General features: G+C 44.8%; 2 protein-coding genes and 1 long non-coding RNA gene across 3 annotated transcripts in view; 1 reads left to right on the top strand and 2 right to left on the bottom strand.

Annotated features, from left to right (window-relative positions):
• DHRS4L1 (dehydrogenase/reductase (SDR family) member 4 like 1) overlaps nucleotides 1-6,248 on the bottom strand; it is a 26,577-nt gene extending 20,329 nt beyond the window's left edge. Inside the window, 1 exon segment of the mRNA NM_001277870.2 lies at nucleotides 5,839-6,248. The gene's annotated coding sequence lies outside the window, so the exon portion shown is untranslated.
• Nucleotides 1-13,825, top strand: part of LOC144330188 (uncharacterized) — a 19,529-nt gene extending 5,704 nt beyond the window's left edge. The window contains exons 2-5 of the long non-coding RNA XR_013396135.1: nucleotides 8,137-8,213; nucleotides 8,306-8,369; nucleotides 11,449-12,240; nucleotides 12,482-13,825. This is a non-coding gene — a long non-coding RNA (uncharacterized LOC144330188). The remainder of the gene's footprint in view (nucleotides 1-8,136; nucleotides 8,214-8,305; nucleotides 8,370-11,448; nucleotides 12,241-12,481) is intronic.
• On the bottom strand, nucleotides 6,864-22,977 carry LOC714145 (dehydrogenase/reductase SDR family member 4-like 2). Its single transcript, XM_077940742.1, is given in 9 exon segments — nucleotides 6,864-7,385; nucleotides 8,083-8,138; nucleotides 8,594-8,628; nucleotides 8,630-8,728; nucleotides 9,028-9,079; nucleotides 9,179-9,249; nucleotides 15,011-15,112; nucleotides 19,715-19,933; nucleotides 20,105-22,977. Coding segments are annotated over 7 exon segments (468 nt in total). The 5' UTR covers nucleotides 19,790-19,933; nucleotides 20,105-22,977; the 3' UTR covers nucleotides 6,864-7,385; nucleotides 8,083-8,104.

Here is a 22,977-nt window from a genome sequence, read left to right as displayed (position 1 = left end):
GGATATATTTAATATGTTTTTTAGAGGGTGTAATAATTGTGGGATTTTGTCATCTGGTCTAAGCAAAGCAGGACAACAATGGGAAATTAATCTATAACAAGGGTCATTAATTAAGAAGGCCAGAGGTTTTTTTCCATGATGTTATTTAATTCTCTCTAGTCTTTGTACAGTAGAAGAAAAATAAGAAAGCTAGTTAATCTATAATTTGAGAACAGAAGTTATAACCATATGTGACTCAGCTCACAGTCACGTCTCAAGGCTTAAAGTGATTTTTGGGGTTCCCACAGCTTTTAAATTTTATTAATTTTCACAGATTTAAGCAGTTTTGATGAATTTTTCCCCCTAAAGTGAATTTACCTGCTGCCCTACCTCCTTATGCATAGTATACAGAATGGCTTAAACTTTGGTGGTGGCTTAAGCTCAGTGATAAATGGTAACACACCTTAGGTCGCAGTGGCCAACTTGCAGAACCACAACTTGCAGATCTGAGGTACACCCAGTTCCACTCATGTTTGTCATTGAGAATGCTGCCTCAGCATTGCCAGCCCTTGGGGTTTTTAAACAGAAGCTAGAAATCTGGGTGGTAATCGGAAATATTTAAATTTTAAATGTAGGCAAATTATATACTTAAAAAAGAACCCAGAAAACAAAACCGTGAATGGATCTGTAGGTGCCAGAGACTGACTGATGTAGTCTGTCTATTTAAATGGAATGGATTATTAATTTTGTGAGATATTGCTCTATCTAGATTTTTAAAAATTATTATACTTTATGTTCTAGGGCACATGTGCACAATGTGCAGGTTTGTTACATAGGGTATACATGTATCATGTTGGTTTGTTGGACCCATCAACTCCTCATTTACATTAGACATTTCTCCTAATGCTATCCCTCCCCCAGCCCCCCATCCCCCAACAGACCCAGGTGTGTGATGATCTCCTCCCTGTTTCCATGTGTTCTCCTTGTTCCGCTCCCACTTATGAGTGAGAACATGCAGGGTTTGGTTTTCTGTCCTTGTGATATTTTGCTGAGAATGATGATTTCCAGCTTCATCCATGTTCCTGCAGAGGACATTAACTCACCCTTTTTTATGGCTGCATAATATTCCATGGCGTATATGTGCCACATTTTCTTTATCCAGTCTATCACTGATGGGCATTTGGGTTGGTTCCAAGTTTTTGCTATTGTGAACAGTGCTGCAATAAACATATGTGTGCATGTGTCTTTATAGTAGAATGATTTATAATCCTTTGGGTATATATCCAGTAATGGGGTTGCTGGATCAATTGGTATTTCTGGTTCTAGATTCTTGCAGAATGGCCACACGGTCTTTCACAATGGTTGAACTAATTTACACTCCTACCAACAGTGTAAAAGCATTCCTGTTTCTCCAACATCCTCTCTAGCATCTGTTGTTTCCTGACTTTTTAATGTTGCCATTTTAAGTGTCATGAAATGGTATCTCATTGTGGTTTTGCTTTGCATTTCTCTGATGACCAGTGATGATGAGCATTTATTCATATGTCTGTTGACTGCATAAATATCTTCTTTTGAGAAGTGTCTGTTCATACGTTTTATCCACTTTTTGATGTGGTTATTTGTTTTATTTTTCTTGTAAATTTGTTTAAGTTCTTTGTAGATTCTGAATATTAGCTCTTCGTCAGATGGATAGATTGCAAGAATTTTCTCCCGTTCTGTAGGCGGCCTTTTCACTCTGATGATAGTTTCTTTTGCTGTGCAGAAGCTCTTTAGTTTAGGTAGATCCCATTTGTCTACTTTGACTTTTGTTGCCATTACTTTTGGTGTTTTTGTCGTGAAGTCTTTGCCCACGCCTATGTCCTGAATGGTATTGTCTAGGTTTTATTCTAGGGTTTTTATGGTTTTAGGTCTTACATTTAAGTCTTTAATCCATCTCGAGTTAATTTTAGTATAAGGTGTAAGGAAGACATCCAGTTTCAGCTTTCTACATATGGCTAGCCAGTTTTTCCAGCACCATTTATTAAATAGGGAATCCTTTCCCCATTGCTTCTTTCTGTCAGGTTTGTCAAAGATCAGATGGTTGAAGATGTGTAGTATTATTTCTGAGGCCTCTGTTCAGTTCCATTGGTCTAGATATCTGTTTTGGTACCAGTACTATGCTGTTTTGGTCACTGTAGCCTTGCAGTATAGTTTGAAGTCAGGTAGTGTGATGCCTCCAGCTTTGTTCTTTTTCTTAGGATTGTCTTGGCAGTGTGGGCTCTTTTTTGGTTCCATATGAAATTTAAAGTAGTGTTTTTCCAATTCTGTGAAGAAAGTCAGTGGTATTTTGATGGGAATAGCATTGAGTCTATAATTTACTTTGGGCAATATGGTCATTTTCACGATATTGATTCTTCCTATCCATGAGTATGGAATATTCTTCCATTTGTTTGTGTCCTCACTTGTTTCCTTGAGCAGCGGTTTGTAGTTCTCCTTGAAGAGGTCCTTCACGTCCCATGTAAGCTGGATTTCTAGGTATTTTATTCTCTTTGAAGCAGTTGTGAATGGGAGTTCACTCATGATTTGACTCTCTATTATTGGTGTGTAGGAATGCTTGTGATTTTTGCACATTGATTTTGTATCCTGAGACTTTGCTGAAGTTGCTCATCAGCTTAAGGAGATTTTGGGCTGAGATGATGGGGTTTCTAAATATACCATCAATTCATCTGCAGACAGAAACAATTTGACTTCCTCTTTTCCTGATTGAATACCCTTTATTTCTTCCTCTTCCCTGACTGTCCTGGCCAGAACTTCCAATACTGTGTTGAATAGGAGTGATGAGAGAGGTCATCCTTGTCTTGTACCGGTTTTCAAAGGGAATGCTTCCAGTTTTTGCCCATGCAGTATGATATTGACTGTGGGTTTGTCATAAATAGCTCTTATTATTTTGAATTACATTCCATGAATACCAAGTTTATTGAGAGCTTTTAGCATGTAGGGGTGTTTAATTTTGTCAAAGGCCTTTCTGCATCTATTGAGATAATCATGTGGGTTTTGTCATTGGTTCTGTTTATGTGATGGATTATGTTTATTGATCTGCTTATGTTGAACCAGCCTTGCATCCCAGGAATGAAGCCAACTTGATCGTGGCAGACAAACTTTTTGATGTGCTGCTGGATTTGGTTTGCCAGTATTTTTTTGAGGATTTTTGCATTGATGTTCATCAGGGATATTGGCCTAAAATTTTCTTTTTTTGTTGTGTTTCTGCCAGACTTTGATATCAGGATGATTCTGGCATTATAAAATGAGTTACGGAGGATTCCTTCTTTTTCTATTGATGGGAATAGTTTCAGAAGGAATGGTACCAGTTCCTCTTTGTACCTCTGGTAGAATTCGGCTGTGAATCCACCTGTCCTGGACTTCTTTTGTTTGGTAGGCTATTAATCATTGCCTCAATTTCAGAACATGTTATTGGTCTATTCAGCGATTCATCTTCTTCCTGATTTAGTCTTGGGAAGGTGTACATGTCCAAGAATTTATCTGTTTCTTTTAGGTTTTCTAGATTATTTGCATAGAGGTGTTTATAGTATTCTCTGAGGGTAGTGTGTATTTCTCTGTGATCGGTGGTGATATTCTCTTTATCATTTTTTATTGTGTCTATTTGATTCTTCTCTCTTTTCTTCCTTATTAGTCTTGCTAGTGGTCTAGTTTGTTGATCTTTTCAAAAATCCAGCTCCTGGATTCCTGATTCTTTGAAGGTTTTTTTTTTTATGTCTCTATCTTCTTCAGCTCTGCTCTGATCATAATTATATTTCTTGTCTTCTGCTAGCTTTTGAATTTGTTTGCTCTTGCTTCTCTAGTTCTTTTAATTGTGATGTTAGGGTGTTGATTTTAGATCTTTCCTGCTTTCTCCTGTGGGTATTTAGTGCTATAAACTTCCCTCTACACACTGTTTTAAATGTGTCCCAGAGATTCTGGTACATTGTGTCTTTGTTCTCATTGGTTTCAAAGACCATCTTTATTTCTGTCTTCATTTTGTTATTTACCCAGTAGTCATTCTGGAGCAGGTTGTTCAGTTTCCATGCAGTTGTGCAGTTTTGAGTGAGTTTCTTAATCTTGAGTTCTAATTTGATTGCACTGTGGTCTGAGCGACAGTTTGCTGTGATTTCTGTTCTTTGACATTTGGTGAGGAGTGTTTTACTTCCAATTATGTGGTCAATTTTAGAATGAGTGCGATGTGGTGCTGAGAAGAATGTATATTCTGTTGATTTGGGGTGGAGAGTTCTGTAGATGTGTATTAGGCCTACTTGGTCTAGAGCTGGATATCCTTATTAATTTTCTGTCATGTTTTCTGTCTAATATTAACAATGGGGTGTTACTGTCTCCCATTACTATTGTATGGGAGTCTAAGCCTCTTTGTAGGTGTCTAAGAACTTGCTTTATGAATCTGGGTGCTCTTGTATTGGGTGCATATATATTTAGGTTAGCTCTTCTTGTTGAATTGATCCCTTTACCATTATGTGATGACCTTCTTTGTCTCTTTTTATCTTTGTTGGTTTAAAGTCTGTTTTATCAGAGACCAGGATTGCAACCCCTGTTTTTTTTTTTTTTTTTTTTTTTTTGCTTTCCATTTGTTTGGTAGGTCTTCCTCCATCCCTTCATTTTGAGCCTATGTGTGTCTGCATGTGAGACGGGTCTCCTGAATACAGCACACTGATGGGTCTTGATTCTTTATCCAATTTGCCAGTCTGTGTCTTTTAAATGGAGCATCTATCCCATTTACATTTAAGGTTAATATTGTTGTGTGTGAATTTGATCCTGTCGTTATGATGTTAGCTGGCTATTTTGCCCATTAATTGATGCAGTTTTTTCACAGCGTTGATGGTCTTTACAATTTGGTATGTTTTTGCAGTGGCTGGTACCGGTTGTTCCTTTCCATGTGTAGTGCTTCCTTCAGGAGCTCTTGTAAGGCACGCCTGGTGGTGGTAAAATCTCTCAGCATCTGCTTGTCTGTAAAGGATTTTATTTCTCCTTCACTTATGAAGCTTAGTTTGGCTGGATATGAAATTCTAGTTTGAAAAATCCTTTCTTTCAGAATGTTGAATATTGGTCCCGACTGTCTTCTGGCTTGTAGAGTTTCTGCTGAGAGATCTGCTGTTAGTCTGATGGGCTTCCCTTTGTTGGTAACCCAACCTTTTTCTCTGGCTGCCCTTAACCTTGGTGAATCTGACAATTATGTGCTTGGGGTTGCTCTTCTCAAGGAATATCTTTGTGGTGTTCTCTGTATTTCCTGAATTTGAATGTTTTTTTCCTCTCTTTGTCTCTAATCTTATCTTCTTGCTTTATTTCATTAATTTTATCTTCAATCACTGATATCCTTTCTTCCACTTGACTGAATCGGCTATTGAAGCTTGTGTATCCTTTGCGAAGTTCTCCTACTGTGGTTTTCAGCTCCATCAGGTTATTTAAGCTCTTCTCTACACTCCTTATTCACACCCACCTGTATGAGGTGTCTCTCCACCCCTACTGGGCAGTGTTTTTCAGTCAAGCTACACGGGAGTCATGGGCCTACTTGAGGGAGTAGTCTGTCTGTTATTGGAGCTCCAACCTCCTGCTGGGAGAGCCACTGCTGTCTTTAGAGCTGTCAGGCAGGGACACTGAAGTCTGCAGGAGCTGTCTGCTGCCTTTTGTTCAGATATGCCCTGTCCCCAGAGGTGGAATCTAGAGAAGCGGTAGGCCTTGCTGAGCTGCGGTGGGCTCTGCACTTTGTTTACACTGTGATCATAGAAACGCCTACTCAAGCCTCAGCAATGGAGGAGGCCCCTCCCCCCACCCGCCCCATTATGTGATGCAGTTTCCCCGCCGCCCTCTCCCCCTTACCGGTCAAGATCTAGCTCCAGCGGAGGATGCTCCAGGGACAGCGATGCCGGGACTGGGATGCAGGGGCTGCCTTAGAGCCTGGATGCATGGGGTGGCGGGGTGTGAGGCACTGGGCTGGGGTGCACCGCCGGGAAGAACGCGCTGGGTTTGGGATGCTGCCCGACTGGGCGTCCCATAAACCGGGGCAGTCCCCTACCTTACAACTCTCGGGTGAGCTCCAAGGGTAGGCTTGGCCATGGCGACCGCCGCTGCTGAGGCTGCTGCACAGGAGCCCCCGCCACATACCACATCCCCACCGCTGGGGAGCGGTGGCACATGCTAGACTCGGCTTCAGTAAATCCCGGGCGCTGAGCGCTGCAGCAGAGGCGAGCCCGCTCCAGACAGGGTCGGTTGCGTGAGCGCTCCCACCCCGGGCCTTGGAGCTCCAGCTCCCACGCCCGCCCGGAGAGCTGCCCGACTGAGCATGCGGGCCGCGCTGCCTAGCCTGCTGAGACCCCACGCGCTGGCGCCGACATCTCTCGCCAGCTCCGGCGTCAGAGGCCCAGCGTGCGTCGCCTAGTGTCAGTGTCTTGGGGCGGATACAGCGTCCCCACTTTCCGTCTACTCAATACTCGGGCCGTGGGCAGAACCCATTTCTTTTGTTTGTCTACCTGGGTACCTTGCAGGGCGTTTCTCTATTCCCCACCGGCTCAGGACCCGTCCAGCTTGTCCTTGCTGACTCGGGAGGGAACTGCCGGGAGGGGAGGTGGCCTGATCTGGGAGGCAAGGGGAAGGGAGGTGTTAGAGTTCATCCTTCCCCACTCTCGCCCGGCTGGCCCTGCCTCGGGGATCTCCGTGGCGTCCTGGGAGTTCCTGTGCCACCTTCCTTCCAGTTGGCAACTCTGCGGACACCTCCATCCCTGAACATCATGCTCAGGTCCTGGAGACAGGGAGGAGGGCTGGGGGATCCAGAGATCCAGCCTGGCCAGACTTCTGCTCTCTGCTCAGCTAAGCACCCCGTACTGAGAAATGAACACGTGGATTCAATTCAAAGCCCTGCAGTCATCTGCATTTTATTTGCCCCTAAATTACAAGTTGTTAATTTGCAACTCTGCTCCCTCCACTCCAGGTTCTTTCTCTCCCATCACCCATCAAATTCTCCAGTGGCCAGGGCAAAAAATATCTGTTGGTCTTTGCCAAGGTAGACTCAGCCTTGTCAGCAGGCCTGTCCTGTGTTCTCAGGGGAGGCCTTTACCCAAGGCCACAGCAACAGCAGGAATCCCGAGTGAAACGCCACCTTGACTGCAGGGAAAGCTGCATCTTTTCACAGAGCAGAACTGATTTTATGAGGTGAACAGTAAGGTGAGCAGAGGTGGGAAAGGCCAGTGGATGAATGCAGGAACAGCACCAGGAGCTAAAGCCCAACTCTGCCCCGTGGGCTGTCGCAGGGTCGTCAAAGGCGGGACGGGGTTCCTCCACCCACCACCACTGTCTCCCCAGTGATGTAGCTGGCATCTTCAGAGTGCAGGAAAGACACAATGCCAGCACAATCCTCTGGCTCACCTAACCTGGGGAATAGGGGAAGAAAGGAAGGGAGTAAAAATCAAACAGGTCTGGCCCATTCACCTGGGACACAGGGAATGAAATTTGCTTAATCAAGAATTATCAGATGACTTTTCGGGATCAGTGTACAAGCTTTCCATCTATCAAAAAGTGTTACCATGAGGATATGCTGTTATAATTTAGTAGAAGCATACTGTACTCGCAAAAAACCATTACCCATAATATTCAAATACTATAGAAACACACTGTTTTTTTTTTAGAGAGCTTAGGACACCAAAATCCAAAGTTATATAGGTAAAATGGTGAGCAATTATTTCATACTTCAAAAAAATGGTTTCACATGTGCACACACTAAAGTATCAGGGAGTCTGTGTGACAGTAAATGGTGTGTTTAAAGTGATTCCATTTGTACAGATTCAGCTTGCAACTTTTTCAGGAATCTATACTTGTCTCTTAACTCAGGACTTCTCCCAGAGCTCTGCACTGCTGAAACCCCGATGTCTCTGGGTTTACCTTTTGCAAGGGAAGCTGACTTCTTGCTCAGGCCACTGCAGTGATAGTGTTATGAATTTGTGGTCTGTGAGGCAGAGGAGAGCCTGCCTGTGTTATCTGTGGGACTGAGACAGTGGACTGTGGGCTGCTAGGGACCAGACCTTTCCATCTTCATGCCTCTTAGGGCCCTTGACCCCATGACAGTTTTACCTTCTTATCTGCAGGATTTCTTTCATTCTTTCCTCTTTTTCCTTGTCCTTGCAGAGCTGCAGGAAGAAGGTTTAAGAGGAGGAAAGTGAGGAACAGAAAGGGAAGAAACTGCCCATCCTCATGGCAAGAGAGTAAGGATGGACAGACTTCCCTCTTTCACTTCCTATTTTTTTTTCTAGCTCCCAGCTCTCCCCACTGCCGTCATGTGTTTCATTTGTTTCAGGTTCTAGTGATGCATTTTGCTGCATCTCTCCAATTCTCATCCATGTAAGGAGAGAGGAAACAGTGTGAGTAGAGTCTGAATACCTCAGTCTCCACCCTATACCTCAGGAAAGGTTTGATAGGAGTCTGGCTTGGAAAGGGCAGTTGGTACAGAGAGGGAATATGGAAAAGCCCAAGGAAGGAGAACGGAGTGGTTGAGAGTTCAGGAATCAGGTACTGGGCTTCCCTGTCCAAGAAGATGGATGCCTTTCAAGGGGTTCCAGTGGGATGCAGAGCTCCCCTTCCTCACCATCCTGCTGAAGCTGGTCTTGATAAGTCCAGGTGCTAGGCAGTTCACCCTAATGTTCCTTGGGGCCAGTTCTATGGCCAGGGTCTTGGTGAGGCCCAGTAAGGCTGTTTTACTGACACTGTAAGGACTGAGGCCCTGGAGAGAGAAAACAATGGGTTAGACTCATAGTTTCCAGGTCATTCTTAATTCTCATTATTAGACACAAAAGACAGTGCTCAATAGGGATCTCCTGTAAGGGAGGGGCACAGTTAGGAAACTGTCTTGTGGCTAAACCTCCCCTAGATTATGGTTTGTGGAGGCAAGGCATCTATTTTGTGGGCAGGGACTTGGTGGTGTGATTCTAAAAGGGGACACAAACTTCTTTGGGTAACATGAGGGGTGGAAAGATATGGAGTGGAGGATGGGATGGAAGGGGCAGACCAAAGGGTTCTTACAGGAGATGGACTGAAGGCTGCTATGGAGGCCACGATCACCACTGAGCCGCCTCTGGAAAAAGAAGAGAGCTGACGGTCTTCCCAGCGTGGACCACTGCCCTCAGCCCGTGTGGGGTCCCATCTCACCCAGGCTCTCTCTCACTCTCTGTACCCTCGTTTCTCCATTTCTGGCACCACTGCCTTTGTCATCAGGGCTGGGGCCTTCACATTAATGTCCAGAGTCTGAAGCCAAGAGAAGAAGGGGAAACAGCATGAGTGAAGAGCACTGGAGGAGGCATGGCAATGAGGAATTAGAGTGGGTTCCTAGGATGTTTGTCAGAGCTGACGAAGATCTTAGGATGATATACCTGCATCTTGCACATGAAGAAACTGAGGTTCAGGGAGAAGTAGCTCTCACCAGCTGCTCAGCTAGATAATGATACATTAGGTTCAGGTGAGAAAAAATGGAGCCTGGTTCATCTTGTTTCGTCACCAGCCAAGTATGATGTGGCCCAGAAGGGGCCTAAATCCTCAGGGCTCCTTTGGATTTGAGCTGCGTTTTCTGCGTTTCTTCAAAGTAGGGAGAGCCTGCAATTGTCAGCCTCCTGGACCTGTCTTAAAGTGCGCCATGCTTCTTAGGGAAAATGTGGCCTGACCTTGGATTCCTGGGGTTGTTCTAGCACTTCTCTGGCTTCTGTGCTTAGGGAGTGAGATGCTCTTGGCCCTCTAGGATGGACTGCCTGGCTAGACCTGATTAGAAAGTGGGATCATGAGGAGGCACCTTCTGGGGAAGCTGGGAGACAAGGTACAATCAGAATCCCGACATCCATAATCTAAAACAAATGCATGACCCCTGTTTACATTGTTCTAGACAACTGCTTATATTAAAATATTTCAGTCTTACAGAAAAATTGGAAATAGAAGTACAACGAATATCTGGAGATCCTTCACTTAGATTCACCAGTTGTTCACATTTTGTCCTATTTGTCCTCTCTGTATTTCTGTACAGTTTTTTAAATGAACCATTGCAACTCAGTTGCAAGTTTTCTGATTTTATGTAATAAAATGAAAAATTACTAAGAACAAAAATAAAAAAATGTAAATTAAAAAGAAGAAACTCAGAGGTGGGAGTGGTGTCTCATGCCTGTAATCCTAGCACTTTGGGAGGCCAAGGTGGGTGGATCACTTTAAGGCCAGGAGTTCAAGATCAGCCTGGGCAAAATGGCAAATATTGTCTGTACTAAAGATTCAAAAATTAGCCAGACATGGTAGCATGTGCCTGTAGTCCCCGCTACTCCGGAGGATGAGACAGCTGAATAGCTTGAACCCAGGAGGTGGAGGTTGCAGTGAGCCGAGATAGCACCACTGCACTACAGCCTGAGTAATAGAGCAAGGCTCCATCTCAAAAAAATTAATTAATTAATTAATTAAAATAAGTAAACGCAGTTGCAGATATTACAGTGCTCTATCCCTAAATAGTTAGCATACATTTCCCAAGAGTAAGGATGTTCTTTTACACAACCATAATCCATCATCACACCCAAGAAGTTTGTCACTGATGATAATTTTATCTAATATATTGGTCTCAATCGTCCCCCAAATGTGTGTGTTTTTTTCTTTTAAATCCAGAGGTTAATGAAGGATCAGCCATTATGTTTGGATTTGATGTGCTGTGATATTTAAAAAAATATATAAACTAAAAGGAAAGGTACAGTCACACCTTATTTTATTATGCTTTGCAGATACTGTGTGTTTTACAAATTGAAGGTTCATGGCAACCCTGCATTAATTGGAGCCATTTTTCCAACGGCATGTGCTCACTTTGTCTCTGGGTCACATTTTGATAATTCTTGGAATATTTCAGACTTTTTCATTATTATCATATCTGTTATGGTGATCTGTGATCAGTGATCTTTCATGTTTTTATTATAATTGTTTTGGGGTACCACAAACCACACCCAGAAAAGGTGAACTTAATCGATAAATGTTGTACGTTCTGATTGCTCTGCCCTTCTCCCATCTTTCTCCCTCTCTATGGGCCTCCATATTCCCTGAGACACATTTATATTGAAATTAGACCAGTTAATAACCATATAATGGCCTCTAAGTGTTCAAGTGAAAGGAAGAGTCACACATCTTGCACTTTAAATCAAAGGCTAGAAATAATTGAGCTTAGTGAGGAAGGCATGTTGAAAGCTGAGGCAGGCTGAAAGCTAGGCCATGTGCACCAGTTAGCCAAATTGTGAGTGCAAAGGAAAAATTCTTGAAGGAAATTAAAAGTGCTACTTCTGTGAATACATAAATGATAAGAAAGCAAAACAGCTTTATTGTTAATATAGAGGGAAAGTTCTAGTGTTCTGGATAGAAGATCAAACTAGCCACAACATTCCCTTAAGCCAAAGCCTAATCAGAAAAAAGCCCTAACTTTTTAATTCTTTGAAGGCTGAGAGAGGTGAGGAAGCTCCAGAAGAAAAGTTGGAAGCTAGCAGAGGTTGGTTCATGAGGTTTAAGACGCCATCTCTGTAACATAAAATTGCAAGGTGAAGCAGCAAGTGCTGATGTAGAAGCTGCAGCAAGTTATCCAGAAGATCTAGCTAAGATCAGTGATGAAGGCGGCTACACCAAACAACAGATTTTCCATGTAGATGAAACAACCTTCTAGTGGAAGAAGATGCCATGTAGGGCTTTAATAGCTAGAGAGGAGAAGTCAACGCCTGGCTTCAAAACTTCAAAGGACAGGCTTATTCTCTTGTTAGGGTCTAATGCAGCCAGTGACTTTAAGTTGAAGCCAATGCTCATTTACCATTCTGAAAATTCTATGGCTCTCAAGATTTATACTAAATCTACTCTGCCCATGCTCTATAAATGGAAAACAAAGCACATCTGTTTATAGCATGGTTAACTGAACATTTAAAGCTCACTGTTGATAGCTACTGCTCAGAAAAAAATATTCCTTTCAAACTATTACTGCTCCTTGACAGTGCACCTGGTCAGTCAAAAGCTCTGATGGAGATGTGCAAGGAGATTAATGTTGTTTTCATGCCTGCTAACACAACATCCATTCTGCAGCCCATGGATCGGGGGTAATTCTGACTTGCAAGACTTATTATTTAAGACGTACATTTTGTAAGTCTATAGCTGCCATAGATAGTGACTCCTCTGATGGATCTTGGCAAAGTTAACTGAAAACCTTCTGAAAAGGATTCACCATTCTAGATGCCATTAAGAATATTTGTGATCTCTACTAAAAATACAAAAAAAAAAAAAATTAGCCGGGCGCGGTGGCGGGCGCCTGTAGTCCCAGCTACTCAGGAGGCTGAGGCAGGAGAATGGCGGGAACCCGGGAGGTGGAGCTTGCAGTGAGCCGAGATCGCGCCACTGCACTCCAGCCTGGGCAACAGCGTGAGACTCCGTCTCAAAAAAAAAAAAAAAAAAAAAAAAAAAAAAAAAAAAAAAAAAAAAAAAAAAAAAAAAGAATATTTGTGATTCATGGGAGGAGGTCAAAATATCTACATTAACAGGAGTCTGGAAGAAGTTGATTCCAACCCTCATGGATGACGTGAAGGGGTTCAAGACTGCATCAGAGGAAGGAACTGCAGATGTGGTGGAAATAGCAAGAGAACTAGAAGTGGAGCCTGAAGATGGGACTGAATTGCTGCAATCTCATGACAAAATGTAAATGGCTGAGGAGTTGCTTCTTATGGATAGGCAAAGAAAGTGGTTTCTTGGGATGGAATCTATTTCTGGTGAAGATGCCATGAACATTGTTGAAATCACAACACGGGATTTAGAATATTATATGAACTTAGTTGATTAAGCAGTAGCAGAGTTTGATAGGATTGACTCCAAGTTTGAAAGAAGTTCTACTGTGGGTAAATGCTATGAAACAGCATTGCATGCTACAGAGAAATCGTTTGTGAAAGGAAGAATCAACTGATGTGGCAAACTTCACTGCTGGCTTATTTGAAGAAATTGCCACAGCCACCCCAGCCTTCAGCAACACCACCCTAAGTCAGCCACCATCAATGTGGAGACAAGACCCTCCACCAGCAAAAAGATTACAGCTTCTAAAGTCTCAGATGATTTTTAGCATTTTTTAGCAATAAGGTATTTTAAAATGAAGATATGTATATGCTTTTAAAGACATAATGCTATTGCTCATTTTATAGACTATTATTAGATGACCATTATACTGTAAACATAACTTTTATATGCACTGGGAAATCAAAATATTCATGTGACTTACTTTATTATAATATTGAATTTATCGTGGTGGCCTGGAACCAGACCCACAATATCTCCGAGGTGTGCCTGTACTTAGTTTAAAACTGACTTTCATATGGTCTCTATTCAGACTGTTCATGAATGATGTTCCTCTATTTTAAAGACTATCAGAATCTGTCTGGCTGCAGTTGCTCACGCCTATAATCCCAGCACTTTGGGAGGCTGAGTGGGGCAGATCAGTTGAGGTCAGGAATTTGAGACCAGCCTGGGCAACACAGTGAAACCCTGTCTCTACTAAAAATGCAAAACATTAGCCACACGTGGTGGCACATGCCTATAGTCCCAGGTACTTGGCAGGCTGAGGTACAAGAATTGCTTGAACCTGGGAGACAGAGGTTGCAGTGAGCTGAGATCACACCACAGCACTCCAGCCTCAGTGACACAGTGAGAAAAAAAAAAAAAAGAGGAAAGAAAAAGAAAGAGGGAAAAAGACTATCAGAATCAAAAAGTAGCTCATTGGAGAACATTTTGGCACTTTGGTCTTTATGTGTATGAAACACTAGTAAATAAATCATAGTATTTTCACATCCTCAAACTAGTGTTGAGGAATTTTTGATGACATCTGATATAGTTATGTTTGTGCCCTCTAAATCTCATGTTGAAATGTGATCACCAGTGTTCAAGGTGGGACCTGGTGTGAGGTGTTTGGATCATGGGGGTGGATCCCTTATGAATGTCTTGGTGCCCTCCCTGTGGCAATGAGTTCTCACTCTATTAGTTCATGCCAGAACTAGTTGTTTAAAAGAGCCTGGTATCTCTCTTACTTCTTCTCTTGCCATGTAACACGCCTGCTCTCTTTTGCCTCCTGCCGTGATTGTAAGCTTCCTGAGGCCTCATCAGAAGCAGATACTGGCACCACCATGCTTCTTCTACAGTCTGCAGAACCCTAAGCCAAAACGAAACTCTTTTCTTTTATAAATTGCCCAGGTCAGGTATTCCTTTATAGCAACGCAGAACAAACTAATACAACATCAGAGTAAAAAGCAAAACCATGGGAAATCATAAAAAATTAGCATTTCCAAATCATGTGGGAGTATTAACCTTAATAAACAAGGACAAATATTTTAATTAAAGCTCTATAATTAAAGAATGGCTGTGAAATATATTATGAATATAATGTAATTATATATTTTCACATAAAACCCAATATTCTGCCACTTGAATTTAGACATCCGGGTCTCAGATTGTCTTGACACTGCAGTTAAGAAAAAAATGATATAGGTTTTTATTTTTATTTTTTTAAAGGATGTATGTTATAAAGTGGACACTGGTCATTTAACCAGAATTAGTATTTTACTTAACTAGCAGCTTTTAATATTTCCCAACTAATGAAACATGATTCCTTTTTGGCAGCTGAAAGGGGGACAGGTGGGTGTGTAAGTTTAAGCATTGTAGTTTTTAGCATATTAGCTGCCACATCTCTGTTGGAAATCAACAAGGCAGAAGAGCATGCCGGGGAGGAAGTCTGGGGAGGGGAGTAGACGGCGGATAGTGAAGAGCAGATGGAAGCAGACAGTAGTAGGAGCAGCAGAAGCGAACCAGAAGGGCAGGGACAGAGGAAGCTGCCCCCACCCATTTACCAGGTGCATTCCAGGTGTGTGGCATGTGGCAAAGAGTCCTCACATTTACACTGCCCTTGACAAACGCATTCTAAAAGCAGACAGAGTTTGTGCTGAATGTGTTCTGAGGCCCGCCCCCTGCTGCTTTAATCCCCTCTCACCTTGTCCCACACCTCCTTGGTGATATCCATTAGGCTTCCAAAGACAGGGCTGACAGCAGCATTGGAGACTAGGATATCGATACTGCCATGAAGCTTCACAGCCTAAAGAGAGGGGTGAGGTCTGGACCAGGGTTGCAGTAAGTAAGGGAGGTGCATTTATCCATGTTGATAAAAACTTCCTTCTGAGCCAGGCGCGGTGGCTCACGCCAGGAATCACGACACTTTGGGAGGCCAAGGTGGGAGAATCACTTGAGTTGAGGAGTTTGAGAGAAGCCTAGGCCACACAGACTTTTTCTTTATATTAAAAATGACAACAAAAACAATGACGACAAAACCTTCCTTCTTAGGAACTATCATCAAAATAACTTCTCTTTTTAAAAACATCTTTTCTTCAAAACTACCCTAAGATCTGCTGCTAAGCATTTAAGGTTGGCTTCTTTCTTTTTTTAGATGGAGTCTTGTTCTGTTACCCAGGCTGGAGTGCAGTGGCATGATCTTAGCTTACTGCAGCCTTGACCTACTGAGTTCAAGCCATCATCCTGTCTAAGTCCCCAAGTACCTGAAACTACAAGTGCATGCCACCACACCCGGCCAAGTTATGTATTTTTTTTAGAGACAGGGTCTTGCTGTGTTGCCCAGGCTGGCCTCGATCTCCTGAGCTCAAGCCATCCACCTGCCTTGGCCTCCCAAAATGTTACAGGTGCGAGCCACCAGGAAGTTGGCCTTATTTATTTTGCAGTCTTTTCTTCCCACCTTCTATTCTTCTAAGGCTGTCTCTGAGCCTTTGCTCTCTTCTTTACACTCTCCCTTTGGGACGCTCCTTCATTCTCATGATTTCAAGTCTCACCTCCAAATCTATTTCCGGACCCCTCCTCTTCCTTTCACAGTGAGTTCCACCCACATTTCTCCAAGTGCTTACTGTCCAGTTCACCTTGAATAAATTACCCTTATCTCAAAGTCAATCTGTCCACACTTACCTGAATGGAAAAATCGGCTTAAATAGAGCTGTAGAAACTTACCACTGGAGGGGTCTTTGAGATCATCTATTCCAATGTAAGGTGGAGATGATGAAACAGGTTCAGGGAATTTTCTCAAGACCATATAGTTCAGTAGTGACACACTGGGGCTAGCTAAGAACAGGAGGCCTGCTTATTCTGTGTTTGGGAGGGGTGAAGTGATTTGTTCATGGCACAAAGCTAGTTAGTGGTGGAAGAACTGAGGTCAGTCTCCCATTCTGTAGCACACTGCTAATTCATAAGAGCCCTCTGAAAGTGAGTTGGGGTCATTAGGAAACTGACTGCCCAGGAGAGCCATGATGGGAGAAGATACCAGCCTGAATTTAAAGCAATTCCATATTTGGTTATAATGTCATTTTCTCTGTCTCTCTCTCTCTCTTTTGACCTGGAGGCATGAAAGATTTAAGGGAGAAACTGACATCTAAACTGAGAAAGTCAAGAAAGGCAACATCTCACCTCCTTAATAAGGTATAAGTAGGTAGTGAGGTGTGTGCTAGAGTAATGAATGGCCAAGCAGAATCTGCCAACAAGAGTTTTCAGTACAAAGCGACCCTGAAACCAGACTTTGCATTTGCTCAGAACTGGCAATTTTAATGCCTTGAACAAGTAGCAGTACATGGGCCCTTGGTCAACTTTGTGCTTCAGATCTGGCACACAGAGGAGTGTTATTAACAATGTACACCATCTGCTAGCTTCCCGTTTTAACTACTTATTCTTGTTAACTAGGTGCTAAGTTCAATTGTTTTTATGCGGTTGAACGTATGCCTGGGCTGTCGACAAAATTAAATCAGACAAAATTTAAAGTCATACACTGTTTTGAAACCAGTATTAATACTTTCTTGCACCCTTTAAATTTTGGTATCCTGGTGCAAAGCCCAGTCACCTGCCTTGGCTCTGTATAAGTCTCACCAATGGGCTTGTTACTAGGGAGGTGCAGAATAAGTTAATAAGTGATGTGCGCTGTGCTCAGTGCACGTGTGTTTGAGCTGGGAGAAGACAGTGGATTGCTCTAGAATCACCTGGAGACATTTTCTACTCCGCTGTATACCCCATGCCCCTCTCCTTCTAGGTCTGTCAGCACAGAGACGGGAGGAGGCTGGGTTTTGATTGAACAGAGATAGGAAACCATAAAAGAAGAATGAGGCTGGGTGTGGTGGCTCACACCTATAATCCTAGCAGTTTGGTAGGCCCAGTGGGGTGGATTGCTAGAGGCCAGGAGTTCAAAACCAGCCTGGGCAATAAAGCTCCAACTCTACAGAAAATTTAAAAAATGAACTGGTGTGGTGGTGCATGCCTATAGTCTTAGCCACTTGGGAGGCTGAGGTGGTAGGATTGCATGAGCTCAAGAGTTGGAGGTTACAGTGAGCTATGATCATACTACTGCACTCCAGCCAGGGAAACAGTGAGGCTCTGTCTCTGGGGGAAAAAAAAAAAGAAAAAAGGTGTCTTCTCAGTCTTGTTCTAAATTGTGTGATCACTACACTAAAACGGTTAGGAGCTGTTTGCTCTGTGTTCTGATAGTTACACATTTTTAAGAAAAAATATAATCAAGCAGATAGGCAGCTAATCTGGTTTCCACTTACCACACACTTAGAAGCTTTGTGGTGCAGATGAGGAGGCCACTGGGTAGTAACCATTCTCAGGGCAGTGGCTTTTCTCATTGCAGGGTAACATGTGGCAATTGGCAGAAGACATTTCAAATAGCTGACAAGTATTCTATCATTCTCCTCTCTGACAATGGTCACACAAACTACCTGAGAGTCATTTTTGACTTCGCTCGTGTTTCCCACTTTTTGACATGTGGTTGGAAAATCTTGGTTCGTTCCCACTAAATGTCTCTTGGGCACATCTGTTCCAGTCCCACCACCACTGCTCTAAACCTGGATGACAGCAACAGCTTCCTCACTGATGCCCTGGATTCAGTGTTTTCTCTGTATATCCTTCCTACCAGAGCCATATTATCTTTCTTAATAACCATCTTTCTCTTCCTCAAAACCTCACATGGCTTCTTATTTCCTACAAGAATGGGTAAACATATCCTTTCAAGAGGCCATATCCTTTTAACATCCTTAATATATCCTTTTAAGAAGCTATGGCTGGGCATGGTGGGTCACACCTGTAATCCCAGCACTCTGGGAGGCCCAAGGTGTGGGTCACCTGAGGTCAGGAGTTCAAGATCAGCCTGGCCAACATGGTGAAACCCCGTCTCTACTAAAATACAAAAATTAGCTGGGCATGGTGGCGGGCACCTGTAATCCCAGCTACTTGGGAGGCTGAGGCATGAGGATTGCTTGAACCTGGACGCCGAGGTTGCAGTGAGCCGAGATGGTGCCACTGCACTCCAGCCTAGGCAACAAGAGTGAAACTCTGTCTCAAAAAAAGAAAAAAAGTAAAAAAATAAAAATAGAAAAAAGGATATAGAGGCCCATGGCCTCTATCTTTCCAAGGCAGCCCATTCTCATCAGCCCCTCCCCCAGCAGCGTGGCCACTGCCTGGTCCACATTCTGCTGCTTCCAGCTGTTGACAACCACGTGGGCCCCGTCCTGGGCCAGATGCCGGGCGATGGCAAAGCCGATCCTGAGAGTAGAAAGAGACAAAGACTGCCAAGGCCTGTGCAGGGGAAGAGGTCGAAGCATGTGCTGTGAAGTTAGACTGCCTGGGTTTGAATTCAGGCTCTCTCCCTATATGACCTCCACGTGTCTCTACTCTGTGTAAAACAGGCTTGATGGCACGGCCTTTTTGGCGCTCATTTACTTATTTTTATTATGATCTGGAACCGCAGCCTCAGTTCCCAAGAACTTACATCACTTTCTACAGTTCCCACCACGGGTGACAGGCTTCATCCCCTGTTGGGACTGAGAGGTGAGAAATGAGCTGGGTGTGCAGCTGCCACTTCCGTGATTTGAGGGTCTCACTCAGAACAGCCCTGCCCCCAGGTTTCTTTCTTACTAGTCTACAACATTCTCAAAATTCTATCTTTAGTTATTTTTTGGGGTGCATGTGAAAAGATGGTCTCCGGTCAGAAATGTAAATATTGCCTTGGGAGGAAGAGTTACACATTCTGCACTTGTCAGTCATTAGCATTTTACCTACTTTTGTATTTTAGCTTTGTGGAGAGCTGGTATCTAGCAAAGTCCTGTAGAAATGAGAACCAGGATAGAGAAGAGTGGTGGGTGAGAAACAGCCTGGGCAAGGTAGGCCCAGGGGTACCCACCTAAACAAAAATCTTGACACATGGCTCTTGTGTCCCATCTAGGTAAGGGGGCGGGGTTCCTGGAGACTTTCCGGTGACCAAATAGAGTGTCTGGTACATTTTCATAAAGCTGGAGGCCTTGGGATAGGATTTTGAAATCCAGATTTCCTTGGATTTCTAGTTTCTGGTTTTCCCAGAGGCTAAGTGGGGCTGGTTGACTGGGGCAGCCCAGAACCCAGGAGGGGAAATAGATCGGTGGGGTTGTACGGAGGTGGCATAGTTGTGCCAGAGGCAGCAGGGACACGAGGGCTAGCAAGGGAGGGCCCAGGGCCTGGGGATTTGGAGGGGGTTCAGGCGGATCACGTGACTACATTTTTCCAGGGCCAGACTTCAGCCACACGTGAGTTCTAAGCACAGGGGCACTGGAGGCAAAGAAGAGACCAGTGCCTGTTTGCAGGCAGCTAGGGCCTCCGAAACTCCAGCACGAACACTCACCCGTCGGTGGAGGCCGTTACCAGGGGCCACCTTATTCGCGAGCAGATCCCGGCGGGTCATCCGGGAGCTGGCCATCCGCACCGACTTCCATGCCCGGACACAGCCCCGCCTTGTGCATGGCTCAGACCAACAAGTCTGGGTTCCACTCCTTCCAGCGGAGGTAACAAAGATTAGGGCGAAGGGGCAGGACGAAGGGCGGGCTGCTTCCCGGCACGCCCCCTCCCCACCCCCTCCCCGCCCCTCCCCGCCCCCTCCCCGCCCTCCCCACCCCCTCCCCGCCCCCTCCCCGCCCCTCCCCAACCCCTCCCCGCCCCCTCCCCGCCCCCACCCCCTCCCCGCCCTCCCCACCCCTCCCCGCCCCCTCCCCGCCCCTCTCCTCCCCCTCCCCACCCCCTCCCCGCCCCCTCCCCAACCCCTCCCCGCCCTCGACCACTTGGGAGTCCTGTGTGGCGGTGGGCGCCTCCCTCCGCCGCCGCGCCCAGCAGCCAGCTACTTTCCGCCCTTGCCTTCCCGGGCAGGCGGGTGTTCAAAGCGCTCTCTGTTCAAGTTTTCCGTAGGGCTCGCCCCTCCCCTGGCCCCCGCAGGAACGCGCAGACTTTGGCTGCTGCCTTTTTGCATCTGCTTGCCCACGTTTTCTTCTGCGGGAAGTGGGGGTTTTGAGTTGCTTTTGCTTCTTCAGAATTTCTTCTCCAAGAAAGTCTGGGTCAATGTATGTGACAGCCCACAGGAGGGCAAATGTTTTGAGACTGCCCATGGAGGTGAGGCCTGTGGTCCTCATAGAGTCCACCAGGTGAGGCTGGAGGAGCCTGGGAGAGATGTGATACGGAGTAGCTGCACCAGGCCTGGCACTGCCCTTCACTCTGCCCAAGGTCTCCTCCATCTTCACGGGCCCTGGAGGGCAGACTATGGTCATTGACCAAACAGTATCTCACATCCCTCTCCAAAGGGACTTCCTCCTTTACAGGGGCTAAGTGCTAGAGAGGAGGCTGCAGAGTCCCTGGAGCAGTGGTGGAAATGCTGAGAACTGGGGGCACTCAAGTCTAACCACTATGTCCCCAGGTCTTAGCCTCCATCCTAGTTCAATAAATATTTGTTGAATGCAAAATCTCTTTATGAACTGTAAGCTATAAGCACATAGTAGTTACTGCCACCATGTAGTGATTATTATTGCTGCCCTGGGCCAGACTCTTCATCTGTAAATTACTGACAGTATGGAGTAGATGGTGAATAAAGTCCTTGCCAGCTATAAATTCTGTGTCCAAGACTTCAGCCTCCACTTCTGCCAAGTGGGCTCAAATTATCTCACTCCTGGGTTTCTGGGAGAATCAATAAATCTGGATGGCTTATGGTGCACTGTAGAAAGGCCCCAACGGACCCAGATGCAAGCATCTGAATTGGTTTAACCCACTGGCTTCCAAAGGCCAGACTGAGAAGCAGGTGCTGGTCCATGGCAATGTTTACACTAGTGTAAGGCAAAATGAGAAAAGGAAACACATTACAGTGAGTTTCATGAAGCTAAGTTTATTTAACAGTCCTTTATTGTGGAGTATACGTTTGCTCCTTTTTTTGTGTGTGTGTTAGTGTTTTCTTTCAGAAAAGATGATGAAAGCAGATGGGTAGGTTTAGAGATGTGTTGTTGGTGAAATCACCAGTTTTGCAGCCTTATTTCCCTATAATTACCGGGGAAAAGTCCTGGTTTGTAAAATCCAGTTCTAGGGATGACTTTTTAATAGAATTCATGGTTGCTCAAGATTCATTTAGTTTGCTCAAGATTCATTTAGTGTATCTGTAGGTCAGCGGAGCAGCTGAAAAAGGATTTTGACATTCAGCCGGGCATGGTGGTTCACGCCTGTAATCCCAGCACTTTGGGGGGCCAAGGCAGGCAGATCACGAGGTCAGGAGATCCAGTCCATCCTGGCTAACACGGTGAAATGCTGTCTTTACTAAAAATACAAAAAATTAGCCGGGCATGGTGGCATGCGCCTGTAGTCCCAGCTACCCGGGAGACTGAGGCAGGAGAATGACATGAACCTGGGTGGCAGAGCTTGCAGTGAGGTGAGGTCACACCACTGCACTCCAGCCTGAGTGACAGATGGAGACTCTGTCTCCAAAAAAAAAAAAGGATTTTGACATTCAAAAGAGGATGTATGGCAAGCAAGTAATAGAACAGGCCTGCACTGGATTTATCGTATTTTCCTCAGCCAAGAAGTTACAACCGCAGTACTCTGCTTTGGTACTCAGCATATCCCGATGAGATAGGAGAGCTTAAGTATAATTTTCCCCATGTCCAGGGAAAACTGACTCTGACTGGTCCTCCTCAGTCTGACCTCATGAATTATTGACAGAGGCTATTCACACTCTTGCACTCTTTGGTGCTAATGCACCCTGGTAACCCTTCCCAGGGCTCTCCATCTGTGTGTAGGGCTGGGGAGAGGGTACACAGGAGGACTGCTGCAGGGCTTCTCAGGGCTTGGTTCAAAGGGACAGGCCTGCCGGGGGTGTTTGATCTCTCTTCCCCTTCTCTTCAGAGGTAGGCTGACTGAGGGGCAGAGGGTTGCAGGAAGGTGAGGGACTACACTTCAAAGAGCAAAGGATTCTGGGAAAAGAGAATTGTGGCATGGGAGCTTGGTGAACATCACATGGCCCTTCCTTGTGTGGGCAGGGATGCTATTTGTCCTCCAGCTCTATTTCTTTTGCAGAGAGCACAAGGGAGGGGGCCTGTGAGCAGAAAAGGATAGAAGGAAGTCAAGAAGTATGGGAATCTCTAGCACTACTCCTCATCAAGCTGGCTTATTGGAGATAAGAATGAGAAATCTTGGGCTGGGCATGGTGACTCATGCCTGTAATCCCAGCACTTTAGGAGGCCATGGTGAGTGCATCACTTGAGGTCAGGAGTCCGGGACCAGCTGGCCACGATGGTGAAACCTCATCTCTACTGAAAATACCAAAATTAGCCGGGTGTCGTCTGGAGTTTGAGACCAGCCTGGCCAACATGGTGAAACCCTGTCTTTACTAAGAATACAAAACTTAGCTGGGCGTGATCAGGAGTTCCAGTCCAGCCTGACCAACATGGTGAAACCCTGTCTCTACTAAAAATACAATAGCTAGTTGGGCCTGGTGGCACGTGCCTGTAATCCTAGCTACTCAGGAGGCTGAGGCAGAAGAATTGCTTGAACCTGGGAGGCAGAGGTTGCAGTGAGCCGAGATCACGCCACTGCACTCCAGCCTGGGCAACATCTCAAAAAAAAAAAAAAAAAAAAAAA

This window comes from Macaca mulatta, chromosome 7 (genome assembly GCF_049350105.2).
Source record: "Macaca mulatta isolate MMU2019108-1 chromosome 7, T2T-MMU8v2.0, whole genome shotgun sequence".
In the NCBI taxonomy this organism is placed as follows: domain Eukaryota; kingdom Metazoa; phylum Chordata; class Mammalia; order Primates; family Cercopithecidae; genus Macaca; species Macaca mulatta.
The sequence above is the reverse complement of the archived record's forward strand: the minus strand, read 5'-3'. Positions and strand labels throughout refer to the sequence as shown.